The sequence below is a fragment of the Aptenodytes forsteri genome, unplaced genomic scaffold, assembly GCF_000699145.1.
Source record: "Aptenodytes forsteri isolate BGI_AS27 unplaced genomic scaffold, ASM69914v1 Scaffold264, whole genome shotgun sequence".
Classification (NCBI taxonomy): Eukaryota; Metazoa; Chordata; class Aves; order Sphenisciformes; family Spheniscidae; genus Aptenodytes; species Aptenodytes forsteri.
In genome coordinates, this window is record NW_008795936.1 from 507,224 (window position 1) to 521,276 (window position 14,053).

The 14,053-nt window shown below is 39.5% G+C and overlaps 1 protein-coding gene across 3 annotated transcripts in view; it reads left to right on the forward strand.

The window, feature by feature from the left end:
- AGAP1 (ArfGAP with GTPase domain, ankyrin repeat and PH domain 1) overlaps window positions 1–14,053 on the forward strand; it is a 273,840-nt gene that overhangs the window by 11,325 nt on the left and 248,462 nt on the right. For 2 of the 3 annotated variants that reach the window (XM_009285105.1, XM_009285106.1), the window contains exon 2: window positions 1,498–1,585. In XM_009285105.1, coding sequence (XP_009283380.1) covers window positions 1,498–1,585 — 88 coding nt within the window. Of the gene's footprint in view, window positions 1–1,497; window positions 1,586–2,320; window positions 2,333–14,053 lie in introns of all 3 variants that reach the window. The other variant, XM_019473624.1, reaches the window with a different exon arrangement.

A 14,053-nucleotide genomic window follows, 5' to 3' on the forward strand; every position in this document is an offset into this window, starting at 1 on the left:
CAGCCGCTTGTAGAACGCTTCATCCGCCCCTTCATCCTGGTTGGGTGGTCTATAACAGACTCCCAGCAGGATATCTGCCGGCCTTCCCCCTCATCCTTACCCATAAACACTCGACCGTATCATCATCACAATCGCTGAGCTCTAGACAATCACAATACTCCCTAACATACAGAGCCACCCCGCTGCCTCTCCCTCCTTGCCTGTCCCTTCTGAAGCATTCATAGCCATCCATTGCAGCACTCCAGTCATGACACTCACCAATACTCCCTAACATACAGAGCCACCCCGCTGCCTCTCCCTCCTTGCCTGTCCCTTCTGAAGCATTCATAGCCATCCATTGCAGCACTCCAGTCATGACACTCACCCCACTGTGTTTCTGTGATGGCGACTAAGTCATATCTCTCCCGCTGCACAATGGCTTCCAGCTCCTTCTGTTTGCCGCCCATGCTGCGTGCATTGGTGTAGATGCACTTGAGCTGGGCTATCAATTTCGCCCCCAGCATTGGCTTCCCACCCCTAGCCTTATCTCTAGTGAGCCTGGTTTTATCCCCTTCCCCCTTCGAACCTAGTTTAAAGCCCTCTCAATGAGCCCTGCCAATTCATGAGCAATGATCCTTTTTCCCCTGTGAGACAGCTGATGTAAACCTCCCCATGATCAAAAAAGCCAAAATTTCTCCGACGGCACCAGTCCCTGAGCCACGTGTTGATCAGGTGTGTTTTCCTGTTGCTTTCAGTATCCTTCCCTGCCACTGTAGGGATTGAGGAAAACACTACCTGTGCTCCCGATCCTTCAACCACTTGCCCCAGTGCCCTGAAGTCCCTTTTCATCACTGCAGGACTTCTCTCTGCAACCTCATCACTGCCAGCCTGTATAACCAACCGCGGGTAGTAATCAGAAGGCCATACCAGACCAGGGAGTTTCCTAGTACTTCTGTTTGGTTGTCAGATGTTCCCAGTGCAGATGTTTGGGCATGGACGGTTTGAGTTGTAAACGTTTTGGTGAAGTAAGGGACTTCAATATGTCATAGTGGACATGCCAAGATCTATCTGTCCATAGCCGTATATATCATGTGTGTGCTTCAGTAGCGAGTCAATGTGAATCACGTAGTGGATAGCCTACAGAGACATTTTCCAGTATGAGAATTTAGTGATGTGTTTATATTTTTCAGAAAGAGGTGACAAGCTTGCTCTGAGCTTCAAGCTTCTTCCCTGAAGTCTATATATTGCCTGATGTTCCCACTTAGCATTAGTGGCAAGCTGAATAAAGGCGTGCTACTAACATAAACTGATTTTGGTTTATATATTTTGTCATGTATATGCTCTGCTGTGGCCTTAGCTTTTTGGCAGTTACTTTATCTGTTGGCCTATTTTGGAGTGTTTCTATTGTGTGGGCTTTTTCCTCAAGTGCAGAGAATTTATTTCTGCATTAAGATTTTGCTTGATGTTCTGCTTTTTACAGGGATTAATTGCAGATGAACTTTTTTCCTTTTTTTCCAGGGGATTGTGGGTAACCTAGCAAGTGGCAAATCTGCACTTGTACATCGGTATCTGACTGGCACATACGTCCAAGAGGAATCACCTGAAGGTATGTGGATATGCAAATTTCACTATTTTTTTTTTCTCCACAAACTACATCTTTATTAATTTTTAATCATGCAGAAATGAATCAGTAAAGAATCTGATTTGCTATTTCAAAGTTCATGGAGATTTTTCCTTTAACATTCTCCAGACTGAGATAAGTATATACAATGAATATAATTGTAGCTTTTTCATAACTACTTAGCATCCTTAAATACTTCAGCATCCAGTATGTGTCCATATGGGAAACTTCTAGTCCTGTACTGAGAAGAATTGACTGCTCTCAGTAGCGCTGCTGCTTTCAGTTTGGCTGTTGAAAGCCATGTTTACTGTATGTAGTACTGGATTTCTGCAGAATTGGGCCCTTTGGTTTGTGATGTTGGGAGAGTAAAAAAACTTCACAAGCCTAAGCTAAAGATGTAACTTGTTCCTTGTTTAATATATTAAATCTTTGATCTTGAAGCTGTTTTTTTGGGTTTTTTTTTAATGTTCTTATGCCATAGAAAATTAATTTATATGTGAAAACGTTGTAGTGTTTAACATTAATCCAAGTTTATAGCTTGAAATCAAAAATATCACAGTACCCTATAGAGGTGTATCTTACACTAAATACTTTTTTGATTTTTTTTTTTTTTTTTTTTTTTATTTATTCTCCTTACTCCTTATGAATTTGTAAATCCAACTCTGAGACACTGAATTTCTGGTTCCTTCTTTTCCTTACTGGCTGTTCCATTCTTTGCAGATATGGATGCAGGTAATTATACATTGTCTTCATGGCAGCTCTTGTTTTGAAGAGACAGACAGCAGTTTCTGTACTATAGCGTTTTCCCCTTGTTTTGTGTATCATTCTGATTTGTTTCCTTTTGATTTCAAGTCTTTAGTACATCTCACTGTTTTTGTCTTTTGCTGTAGTTGTCTTTTCAGCAATAGTTTTGTAGCTTCACACATCTATGATAACATTTGTTTCAAATTAACTCTTAGCAAAGGAAGCTATTAAGCATAGTACTTGACATTTTAACAGTCTCGAATTGTAGATAAAATGGGAGGAGGGGGAAAGGGAGGGATGGACAAGGCTTTTTCTTGTGTAATTGCAGTAACAATCAAGTCTTACAGTTTATAAGCTTGCCTTAAATGTTTTTGCTGCTTTGTAGCTAGGACTGATGGGGTGATAACTGAGCCTTGCAACAAAAGTGCACATAGATCACATTTATGCCTGCTGCTTCTGGATGCTGATAGTGAGAAATGGTTATGTAGTATGTAGAATCACTGAATACAAGTAGTCTTCAGCAAAAATTAGTATCTCTACACATCTCTCTGCTCATTTCATGAACAGAAAATATTTTGGGTTTGTTGTGGGTTGGTTTTTTTTTCCCCAAGGTTCAAATGTATTGATTATTCACAGTGTTAACAGTCCTTTTCTCCTAAACTATGAATATTTTAGATGGTGTTCCTTGAGAGTGTTGCCATCTGTCCTCTTTGTCTTCAAGGATTTTTGTTTACAGTACTTGAGTGATGTTCTGACTGGTTTTCCTGAAAGGATTAGATTACAAAAGCAGTGTCAGATCATTTCTTTGCACATAAGTGTAGCTGACAAGCCTCACTAATGACACCATTCCATTTCATTAACAGTAGAAAAACTGGAATAATTAAGAGCTCTAATTCACCTTGTAAGGGATAGGGTCAAGATTTCTAATCAAGTTAGTATTAAAGGAAATTCAACCCCTATAAACTATCCTTAGTAAACATTTGTAGTAGTGATTTGTTAGTGTTTTATTTCTTTCTCATCTAAGCTAAGTCTGTACGCTGCCGTTGTATAGAAAATACAGCACCAGTGCAGATGGTTCGGTTGCATTGCGGTGCGGGACTTTTGATTTTTATATTCTGCATGGGAACATAGGTTTTGATAAATTGAGACTGAGGGTAAGCCTTTATGTTGGAGACCAATGCGGATCTTCCTCTTTTCCTTTTCTGAGGTATTGTAAATGTGCCAGATTGTTAAACTGGATAAAGAATAGTGTGTATATCAGACGTTAAGGTGTCAGATGCTTGACTATTTAAGAAAAAACAAAGTTTACTGACTTCGAATGGCTTGCTAACAGCAAAATTTATCAGGTATCATATAATTAGTATCTAATTGGTAAAATGATGGATGCATGAAGTATGCTTCATGTGAAAATGGTGATTACGACCAGGGACCGCTATTTCTGCTATCCTTTGCCTTCTAAATTGCTACAATTGCCATGAAACCTGCCGTGAATTAGACAAGTGCCGGATCTCCTGTAGGCCTTTAAGGTAGCTTCAGCATTCCAGTAAATGAATCTTAAGTATATAAAGATGGCTTCATGTTTCCTTCAGTTCTTTTCTTTAAGATGAGGTATTTCTCTTGCTGCCTGACACCACCTCCCCACCAAGAAGAGGAATCAATATCACACTAAAATGTAAAGCAGTTTTCTCTCGTTGTCTGGCCCAACTTATATTTCTGTTCAAATTCATTTTAGTCTCTAGTGTGATTGTAACATGGAAACCTTTGTTTTCTCAAAGAATAACTTTGTCTTGGGAAGAAAAGTGACTTTTAAACTCTTTTTTTGCCTATTTAACATGCACATAGCTATACTCCTATGTGACACATTTTTAAATCAGATGTATTTTGATGTAAGAAAAGAAATTATGTATTATACAAGTGGGAATTTCGGTAGACTGGCACTTGCAATTTTTTTTCTGTGATGATACGACAAGGAAGTGATGGGAAATAGGGTATTTTAGCGATTTGTGATCTTCTAAGAACCTTCCAAGTGATTGGAAGAAAAACTACTACTAAACAGTGTGCTGGGTTTTTTTACACAGCTGAAACAAGAAGTAAGATGCATGCAACCTGGTATCTTTTTTCTCCTGTCTAAAATTTAATTCTATCTGTAGAAACAAAATGAAACATGGTGCGCATGGAATTTGAGACCAAGGTGAATTGAAGTTTACAGGAACAGTGAGTGTCAGGAGTATTCTGTTACTGTTTGGGTTTTTGTTTCCAAAAAGCCATGGAGGCGTTAAACATGACTTAAAGGCTTTTGCACATCTCTGGTGTGTCTGTGAATGCCTTAATTCATGTCATGATTATTTCAGGTTTTTTTTTCCAGTGAGCCTAATCAAAAAAAAAAAAAAAAAAAAAAGGCAGATGAGTTGTGGTCCAAGGTGTCTCAGCTGGGATGAGGAAAAAGGAGGTTTATTTTTGTCTCCCACCCCACTGCTACAGTAAAGTGAGATGCTAGAACAGACAACTGATGTGAACATGAACTGCTAAATCTGTCCAGTATATCTTCTGTTTAAGAAAACCAAGAAGGGGAGCTGAGGTCACGTTAACAAAATCCCCTTAAATTTGAAGATGCAGAATAGTTGAAGTGAGAGTTAGGAAGGAAGCAGGTTCCCTGCTGAGGAAACAGAATTAAGGTAGTGGCACCTGTGGCTATACAGTACAACTGAAGGGAGAAAGCTGGTGCAAGAGGTGTAGCAACTGGTTTGGCTGTATCTTTGGTAACTTTTGAAAAAGTTCTAAGGGCGCAGGTCTCCAGTGTAATGTATGCTTAGGAGACTGGCTTGAAAGTAACTTGAAGTGTAACTTCTTTCCTGAAATTGGTAATTTCTCCAAAAACTAGCAACAAAAGAGGTATTGATGATTATCTAGTGGCAATCTGCTCTACTTTGGCATTCAAATGAGGGACAAATGTTTTAAGTAGGTTAATAACTAAACGTTTGGGTATATTTAAGATACTCCCCCTCCTGGGTGGAGTAAAACATTTTTTTGCTCTCAAAAGCATGAAGGCAGTCCAGCACCCTGACTTGGGAGAGCAAATAGCTGTTGCAGTGGTGGAGATGTCACGTATCTGTGTGTGGAAGAACTTATGAATATAATATAAATGGAAATCTAGGATGTAAATGTTTGCAATGTTGTCTATTTCCCATCGTCTAGGTTGATAATCCTTAGGCTTCCCTTGTAGTACACAGTGCTAAAAGAAAGGCATTGGGAACCCTTACAGAGAGTTATTTTAGCCACTAATAGGTATCTTTTTTTACTGCTCTAATTTTTTTACCTATGGATTTTTTTATTCCTTATATGATATAAGGTTATTCAATTGCCTTCGATTTCTTCTTTCCCATTTCCTTTTTGTAATTGTAGCCTGTTTTAGTTCTTTTTCTCGTTGGTAGAATGGATTGAAAGCGATTGCATTGGGTGTTTTATTGCAGTTGATGTATTGTGAGTGTTGCCATGCTGTAGCGCGAGTGAGGCACGGCGGTTTGTTTAGCACTTAGGTTTTGTAGCACTGCCTCCACTGCATCCCAGGTGTGAGCTGCAAGCCCAGCAGAGTACCACCGCACTGGAGCCCTTAGTCTGTCACTGAAGGATAAGATGCATCAAATTTCAAGTGCCACTTAATTTCAGTTAGAGGTCTCTTAGGTGTTACGGGCTACGATAAATATGTTCCCCCAGCACTATAGAGTAAAACCTTTAGGTTTTGTAGCACTGCCTCCACTGCATCCCAGGTGTGAGCTGCAAGCCCAGCAGAGTACCACCGCACTGGAGCCCTTAGTCTGTCACTGAAGGATAAGATGCATCAAATTTCAAGTGCCACTTAATTTCAGTTAGAGGTCTCTTAGGTGTTACGGGCTACGATAAATATGTTCCCCCAGCACTATAGAGTAAAACCTTAATGTGCTTTCCAGAAATCTTGCTTTCCAGCAAATGTGATAATTTGCTTTCTTTCCAAACTTGACCTAAAGATAACTTCATACTGTAACAGCCTCCACTGATTAACTTTTTCAGTACCTGCAATGAACAGTGTATCACTTGAGTAACAGGCATGGTCCTAAAACTTAATGTTTATTATTTAAGTACTAACAAAGTGTCACCTTCAGCCTTCCCTTTAAAAAAGCTGCAATGTGATGAGGTTACTATGAAAGTAAGTTTCTAGCCTGTTACCAAAACATGTAGAAAGTTCATATTAGGAGATGCATGTCCATGTTTTTCTATTTCTATCTAGTAACTATTTCCATATCATGCTACTTCAGCAGAGTGTAATTATGCAAGGAGGATTGAGAAAGACTACTTAAAAATTTCAGCTGCTTTTGTTCAGCATCCCCTCATGAGATTTTTGTCTGGACATAGACTCTTAAAAAATACGTATACAAAAAGTTCAAGCATAATCTATTAACCTAGATAACCTTCCAGTTGACTTCATTCATGGAAAAGGTCTAATGCTTCAGTTGCTGGGCTCTGAGATGAAACCAAGAATGGAGCTTGTTCTCCTGAAAAAAAAAGAAAAATATGATTCTTCTTTGCTTGCATTATGTTAAATTAAGTGTTCAGACAAGCAAGACAGGAAAGGAATACCACGTTTTGACATTCTTTATACCTGGATGTGCTGGGAGATTTAACAGTGAGATGGGGATCACAGTTTGGTGTTTCAGGTTGACTGGAACATGGGAGCTGCAGCAGAATTGGACAACGTTTTCCTTCCGTAAGATAGTGATACTTGTCCCCTTCTTCCCATGATTCATGTGCAAGCTAAAAATGTAATTCTTTCTTCTGTGAACAATTAGGTTCCTAAGGTTGCAAATCTCTTCACAGAAGCCATTAGCTGTTTTTATCTAGTTAATTTTTTTCAAATATGTAGGAATCTGGAGGCCATATTTACTAAACAACCAAATTTTATCTTTCATGAGTAAAAGGAGAGGCTCTGTTCCAGACTAATCTGTGTGTTCTGTTTTTGGTGAGCAGGCCGGCTGAAATGTAAATGAATAGCGGAGAAATTTGTCCTCTGAATATGTACTTACATGCTTTTCTTTAAAGATAGAATTTCATGCTTTTTCACTCGTGGTTTCCTGGAATTCCATAAAATCATCACCATACATGTGAAAAATCTACACAGCTTATACAGGGAGATTTTAGAAGAATTCCAAGTGCATGTGAGTTCAAAAAAGCAACATGAACCTTAGAGTCCAGTTCCTTTGAAGGAGCTGGATATTGCATCCATTACAGCATTTGAGCCACAAAACATAGGGAAGCTGAAATTTTCCATGTTGAATTCAAATCCTCGGTGCAGTGTTTCACAAGCTTTTCACAGCACTTTGTGGGGCAGCAGAAGCTATCAGAGTACTTTTTTTTTTGTCTGTGAAAATGCAGACAAACGCTGTGTTGTGTGCAGGAGACAATGATGACTTGAGACGTGTTTCAAAATTATCTCCTTTCAGTTCTTTGTCTTCTGTTTTGTTACAATAATATCAGCTGATTATTTTTATTTGGCATTTCATGCTGACATCCAGATATAAAACAACACTTGTCTTTTTTGATCATTTTAAAGTATTGCTGTAGTTGGCGCTCTCAGGCTTTTGGAGCCTTTCAGGCTTAGCATAAAAGAGTGTGTTTATGTATTCTACAATCTCCCCTCTCCAGTCCTTCCCTCTCCTCGTCCCCCTGAGACTGGCTGTGTCGTTTAGCTAATTCTTTGAAAACCTCTCTGTTCTAGCCGTCAAGCTGGCTACTGTTTAAAGTGTTGCACAAACAAGGATCTGTGTTAATTAAACGAAGAAGTTAAGAATTTGCTCTTTTCTTGGGGAGAAGGTGCTGAAGAAGCAGTTTTCTAGAAGGGACTTACCTTTTTGGTTGTGTGCTTTGAGGATCAACTCATCTTTAAGATGTCTTTAACACGTTGCACCTTGAATACTCAAAGGTTTTGACAACTAACGTCTGTAGGATTTGTGCCCTTCTTGTAACAGGCTCCCCTGAAGGTTGTGTCCCAGGTAAAAACTGTAATTCGGATTTATAGCTGCTACTACAACTTTAGGCTCGTAATAGTAATAAAAGTGACTCAAGTCTCCAGTGCTCTTTGCTTTCTGCTGCTGTTGAGTCAGAAGCTAGTTTGGAGTTTCTGTTGCTGGAAGAAGGGCCTGCCTTCCACTTTCTTTTTCAAATATTAGTTCTGGTTGTATTTCTAAATCAAGTTAGCCCAGTGTTTAGCTCTCAACCTTAAAGCAGAATTTAAACATGTTCTTTAAACATACTTCTTTTTCAGTTTGTATTTGATTTCTTATTGGTGGGGGTTTTTTTCCTTCCATTTAATCTTACCTTGTTTTGGAGGGTTGTATCAAAAAGTAGGGCATAGTAGTTAGCTGATTTTATTCACAATACATATAATTCTCAACAGATTTTTTTTTTTTTTTTAATTTGCTGCCTTAGCAGGTTGTTAATAGGTTTTCTACATGTTTTTAGGAATGACAAGGGCCTTCCATCTTGCAGGATGGCAACATTATATCTTGGCTAAGTGATTGACTGCACTCCACCTTCACGACCCTGCTGGAAAGGCAGGTTGTTCCGCAGGAGGTGCGGAGCTGCCCCTGCTCCATTAACTTTACACGTTGGGGGAAAAGGAGGAAAAAGGGATGGAGGGAGAGTGGATCAGCTTAGCTCCTGACTCTCATGGTCTGGCTTTCCTTCTGAGTGAGACTTTTAAACAGGCAACCTGCTTTCCTCAATGCTGCTTATTTTAAAACTTTCTGTGTATATTTGTAGGGCTGCCACTTGACATTTGGGTAACATCCCTCTGAAAAAACTTGTAATTTACTTTAGTACTGTCATTCTCTTTTCTCCCTCCCACTCCCCCTTGGCTCTGAGTGATACTAATATGAAAGGTGTTCAGTAAAATACAGAAGGAAAATAGATTTTCCTAACCCTTAAGATATGGTATGCTATTATATAATGACCATTCTGTTGTCATATTTGAATTGGAATATTTTGGGAGGTAATTAGAAAAAAAAATTATGATAGTTGCTTTGTCTGGGTTTCCGTAGCAGATCTCAGTATGATTTTTTTGTGTGTTCAGACAGATTATAGTATAATCACAGCTAGCTAAGTCCAATTTTAACTTCAGGGTTACTATTTGTAATGTAATACTATAATGAAAGGACAGATACTATAGAAGCCGGCTATAAACTAAGTATAAAAAGTGAAGGGATATTTAAAAAAAGAGGGGGGGGGGGGAGGCTGGAATTTTTGGTTTCTATCTTTTAGAGAGAAAATGATGGGAAAGAAGGGGGGGGGGGGGAAGCCTGAAATCTATGCTTCTATGCTTATAGGAGTTAAGTTTTTGGTTTATCTTGGGGTTTGTTAGCAGGTATGTTAAGATCTTTTAAAATTATGTTGGAAGCTTGTAAAGTTGAACTTACAGAAATTTTGAGCAGATGTTGGCAGGAGATGATTTTTATGTTAGATTGAAAGGTAGAAGGTGTGTGAATATCTGGCTGAATGAGTTAGTGTCTGGAATACCAAATGTGTGATAAAAAAATAAATAAAATTCTTGGGGTTTGTTAGCAGGTATGTTAAGATCTTTTAAAATTATGTTGGAAGCTTGTAAAGTTGAACTTACAGAAATTTTGAGCAGATGTTGGCAGGAGATGATTTTTATGTTAGATTGAAAGGTAGAAGGTGTGTGAATATCTGGCTGAATGAGTTAGTGTCTGGAATACCAAATGTGTGATAAAAAAATAAATAAAATTTTTAAGGAACTGCAGTAAAAAAGAGCTATGGTATTTGAAGTCATAGAGCTAACTTTGTAAGGAAATTTGTTTGGAAAGTGGTGTTTTGGGATGTAAACTTCTTAAACTCAAAGACTGGTGATGGAAACAGGTAGGAGTGTACTAAAGTAGTATCACATCCTGCCCAAAGAACTTGATTGCTGCTGTTTGGTTTTTGTTTGTCTCCAGCTGGCTTGATAAAAATAAGCCTTTAAAATTAGATTTGTAGCTTTTATACAGTTAGTGGGTGTGACGTGTAAGCAACTGTCTGCACCTGCTGTCCATAAAATAAATAAAATAGTAAAAAAACAAGTAATAATAAAAAAGCTGTCATGTGCCTGATTTCCTATCTTAGTAGTAGAAATTGAACCATTAATTTAATTGTAGGCCCTTGTCACCCAACACTATGAGGTCAGAAAGGTTCTTTTAGGGGTCCTAGGCAGGATGATGACAGCACTGTATATGGCCGTTTGCCTTACAAAATGGTGTTAGTTATGCTGACCAGGGGTCAGGAGCAGGGGGTGCTGGTCACACCCCTATAAATTTACAAATACCTTTTTTCTTTTCCATTTTAATACTTAATAAGGCATAGCTTTTAAAATACCTGAGCATGTTCCTCTGAAGAGTTTTACTGTCTGATTAAGCTCGAACATTTGACATTCATAGTTGTGCCCTGATGAAATTTAAATAAAGCTGTGCGAAGTGAAGAGAGTATGGTGCTGGAGAGAATGCCAAATACAAGGAACAGAAGCAGCAGTGCAGGAATCTTAAAATACTTTCAGATTGTAATCACAGGATTCAGTGTACAGAGAAAGTCCTGCAGGTGTTGCAGTCGTAAGTGTGGCTGCAAGAGGCTCCTGACACTCGGGACGTTGGGGTGAATATAAGGGATCTGGGTGACTTGTCAGAGGAGGAGGAGGTTCCTCACAGGTTCCTACTGGTTATTTTCCTCCCCTTCAAACTGTCAGAAATATTTTTTCACGTGAATGAACTATGAAAAAGGGCATACTCACAACGTGTAATGTATTCAGCTTTTATTTGCTCAGTGCCAAAATTTTTGTATGTTTATATGCAGTAGATGTCAGATGAAAATGTGTTACTTCATCATGTTGAATTGATGGTTGTCTAATATCTTGTTTGTGGAGTAATTTCGGAGATGTGAGCACTTACATGCAGGGCACAGGTACTTTATCACTTTGCAGAAAATGTTTCAGAATTTTGCAAATTCACGCTAGAACCATGAACAGTATTAAAATCTCAAACCTATTTATTGTATTTAAAAATCATATATAGGTTGGTGTTGTGCCTTTCTCAGGAGGAAAGACAGCTATAGATTCGTTCCAGGCAAGTGTAGCGTGACAGGTGTAATTCTGGTGCATTTGCTAAAAATCAGTGTGCTGCTTTAAATATGAATACTTTTGTTGGTAATGCTAAACGTTAAGGTCTGTATGGTACTATTTCTGCTGTGTCATATGCTTCAGTATTACCTAAACACATTTTTTAATAGTTGAGTAGATGCTCTCATTTGTCAAACAGCTAATCAGATACTGATTATGTTCTAAACTGGGTACCCTGAGGTACAGGGATGCTTCCAGCCAGGAGAGTGAAATCATACAAGATTTTAAATGCTCTGAGGGCAAACCGTTCTAAAATGCATGTTGGCAGTGTGTGCTTTCCAGAATCCCATTCTGCTTATCAGCTTTGCCGCTGGACTGTAGATCCCAAGGTTTATACCTAGAATTTTGGTGACTCTTGAGTAGGGCTTTGTATGTCTACTTCCACTGGATACTTTTGCCTGTTTACCTGGGATCATAATAGAACAGGAACTGAAAAAAGGGTAAAGGTTTTTCCCTTGCCCTAAAATGGGATCAGCAGATTATTTCTTAGTAAGAACCCTCACCTCTTGTCTCTTCCTAGTCTGTTCTCTTACATAACCACAGTTCATACGCTTATTTTTCTTACTGTGTATTTTCTAGGCAGATTTTGGGGTTTTTTTGGCCAAGTGCTTGTGAGCTCTTTTCATTCAGTCCTTATCTTCTGTGTAATGCACTACCCAGAGCGATATAGGGAGTTCTTGCTGAGGCTTTGTAAGCTGCTGGCGACATGAAGGCTAGGACAAGCTATCTTGCTTGTCTGCACTCCACAGGAATTCACAGCTGCTCGTCTGCAGTGCCAGTGGTTTGCCATCCTGCCCTGTGTTTCTGCAGCTGGTTGGTCCTGCTTAGGTGGAGGACTCTCCATTTGTCCCTATGATGCTTCCTTTGTTTTTTCCACTCTTATTTTTCTAATGTGTTATGGTCATGTTGAAGTACAACCTAATTTTCTAATATAATTACAGTCCCTCCTGCATCATTATCCAGAAATTAAATAGCCTGTTATTTCCATCTTCTAGGTTATTAATAAAATACTTGCATGAGACTTGAAACTCCTGCAGAAACTTGCATTGGTAGCATACTTGTTTAAGATGAGTCATTTGGTGAGTACCAAATGTGGCTTACCTCTACGTCTGCACTCACATTACAGTAATTTTATTAAGACTGGGCTTCTTTAATTCGCTTACAAGCAGTATGCCACTGACTGTAAGAAGCTTTATAGTGAAAATATAACGTGTACAACTCTTCTCCAAGTCCTGTCTCCATGTAGTGAAGGAAACTTAATTGCTCAGAGGCTCTTTTTTTACTCATTTATCTTGGTGGTTAATTGATAATTTTCTTCTTTTTCTGTCTGAAATACAACATTGGATGGGAATCTTAGCCTGTTTACTGTACTTCTGGCTTCTCCTTTTCCTTTTGCCAGGTTCCTCTAACAGAGAGAGAATCTGCCGTGGAAGCATTCCCTCCCTGCACCCAAATGTCTAATAACTGCATTTGTGTGTAATAACGTGTGGCTGGCTCGAATAAATGCTCTTCCCAGGCTGGTCTGTGAAGCACCGCAATTTTTTTGTTTTCTTTAGATGCTGGCAACTGTTTAAAGTTAATGGAAGCAACTGCTGTGTATTTCATTCTAGTTGGTTGGTGTTGAGCCAAGAGTGGGTTGCAGCGAGATGTCACCCTGTTCCTTATTTGCTTAATTTTCAGTCCCAGTCAAGCAGTTCAGGACTGCACTACTCTGTTAAATTTTCTGCCACTTGGAAATGAGGCCACAGACCTTTGCAAAAATGTAATTCAACGTAACTGCCTCTATTTGTCCCCAAGGTGAAGCCCCCGCCTCTCCATTTTCTATCTAACCATATTAAATGGCATTAGTTACGGTCTCTGATTCTATGCAACTTGAGTAGCTAGTACTTTTTTTTTAAGTGTAAGCTATATTTTCCTGAACACTTAAAAACTTAAAATTCAGTTGATCTTCATTCAAATCACCACAAGGTTTTGTGGACCCATCAGTTCTGCCCTTCTGTAGAAGCACTGCAAATATAAGGGGCTGGCACAAGTCTCTCAATCGCTAGCCCTTGTTCTCGTGGGGGACTTCAACTTCCCGGATGTCTGCTGGAAATACAACATGGCAGAGAGGAAGCAGTCTAGGAGGTTCCTGGAGTGTGTGGAAGACAACTTCCTGACACAGCTGGTAAGTGAGCCTACCAGGGGAGGTGCCTCGCTCGACCTGCTGTTTACAAACAGAGAAGGACTGGTGGAAGATGTGGTGGTCGGAGGCCGTCTTGGGATTAGCGACCATGAAATGGTAGAATTCTTGGTGAAGTAAGGAGGGGGGCCAGCAAAACCACAACCATGGACTTCCGGAGGGCAGACTTTGGCCTGTTCAGGACGCTGGTTGAGAGAGTCCCTTGGGAGACAGTCCTGAAGGGCAAAGCCTTCCAGGAAGGCTGGATGATCTTCAAGAAGGAAGTCTTAAAGGCGCAGGAGCAGGCTGTCCCTCTGCGCCGTAAGAACGGGCGGGGAAGACGACCGGCCTGGCTGAA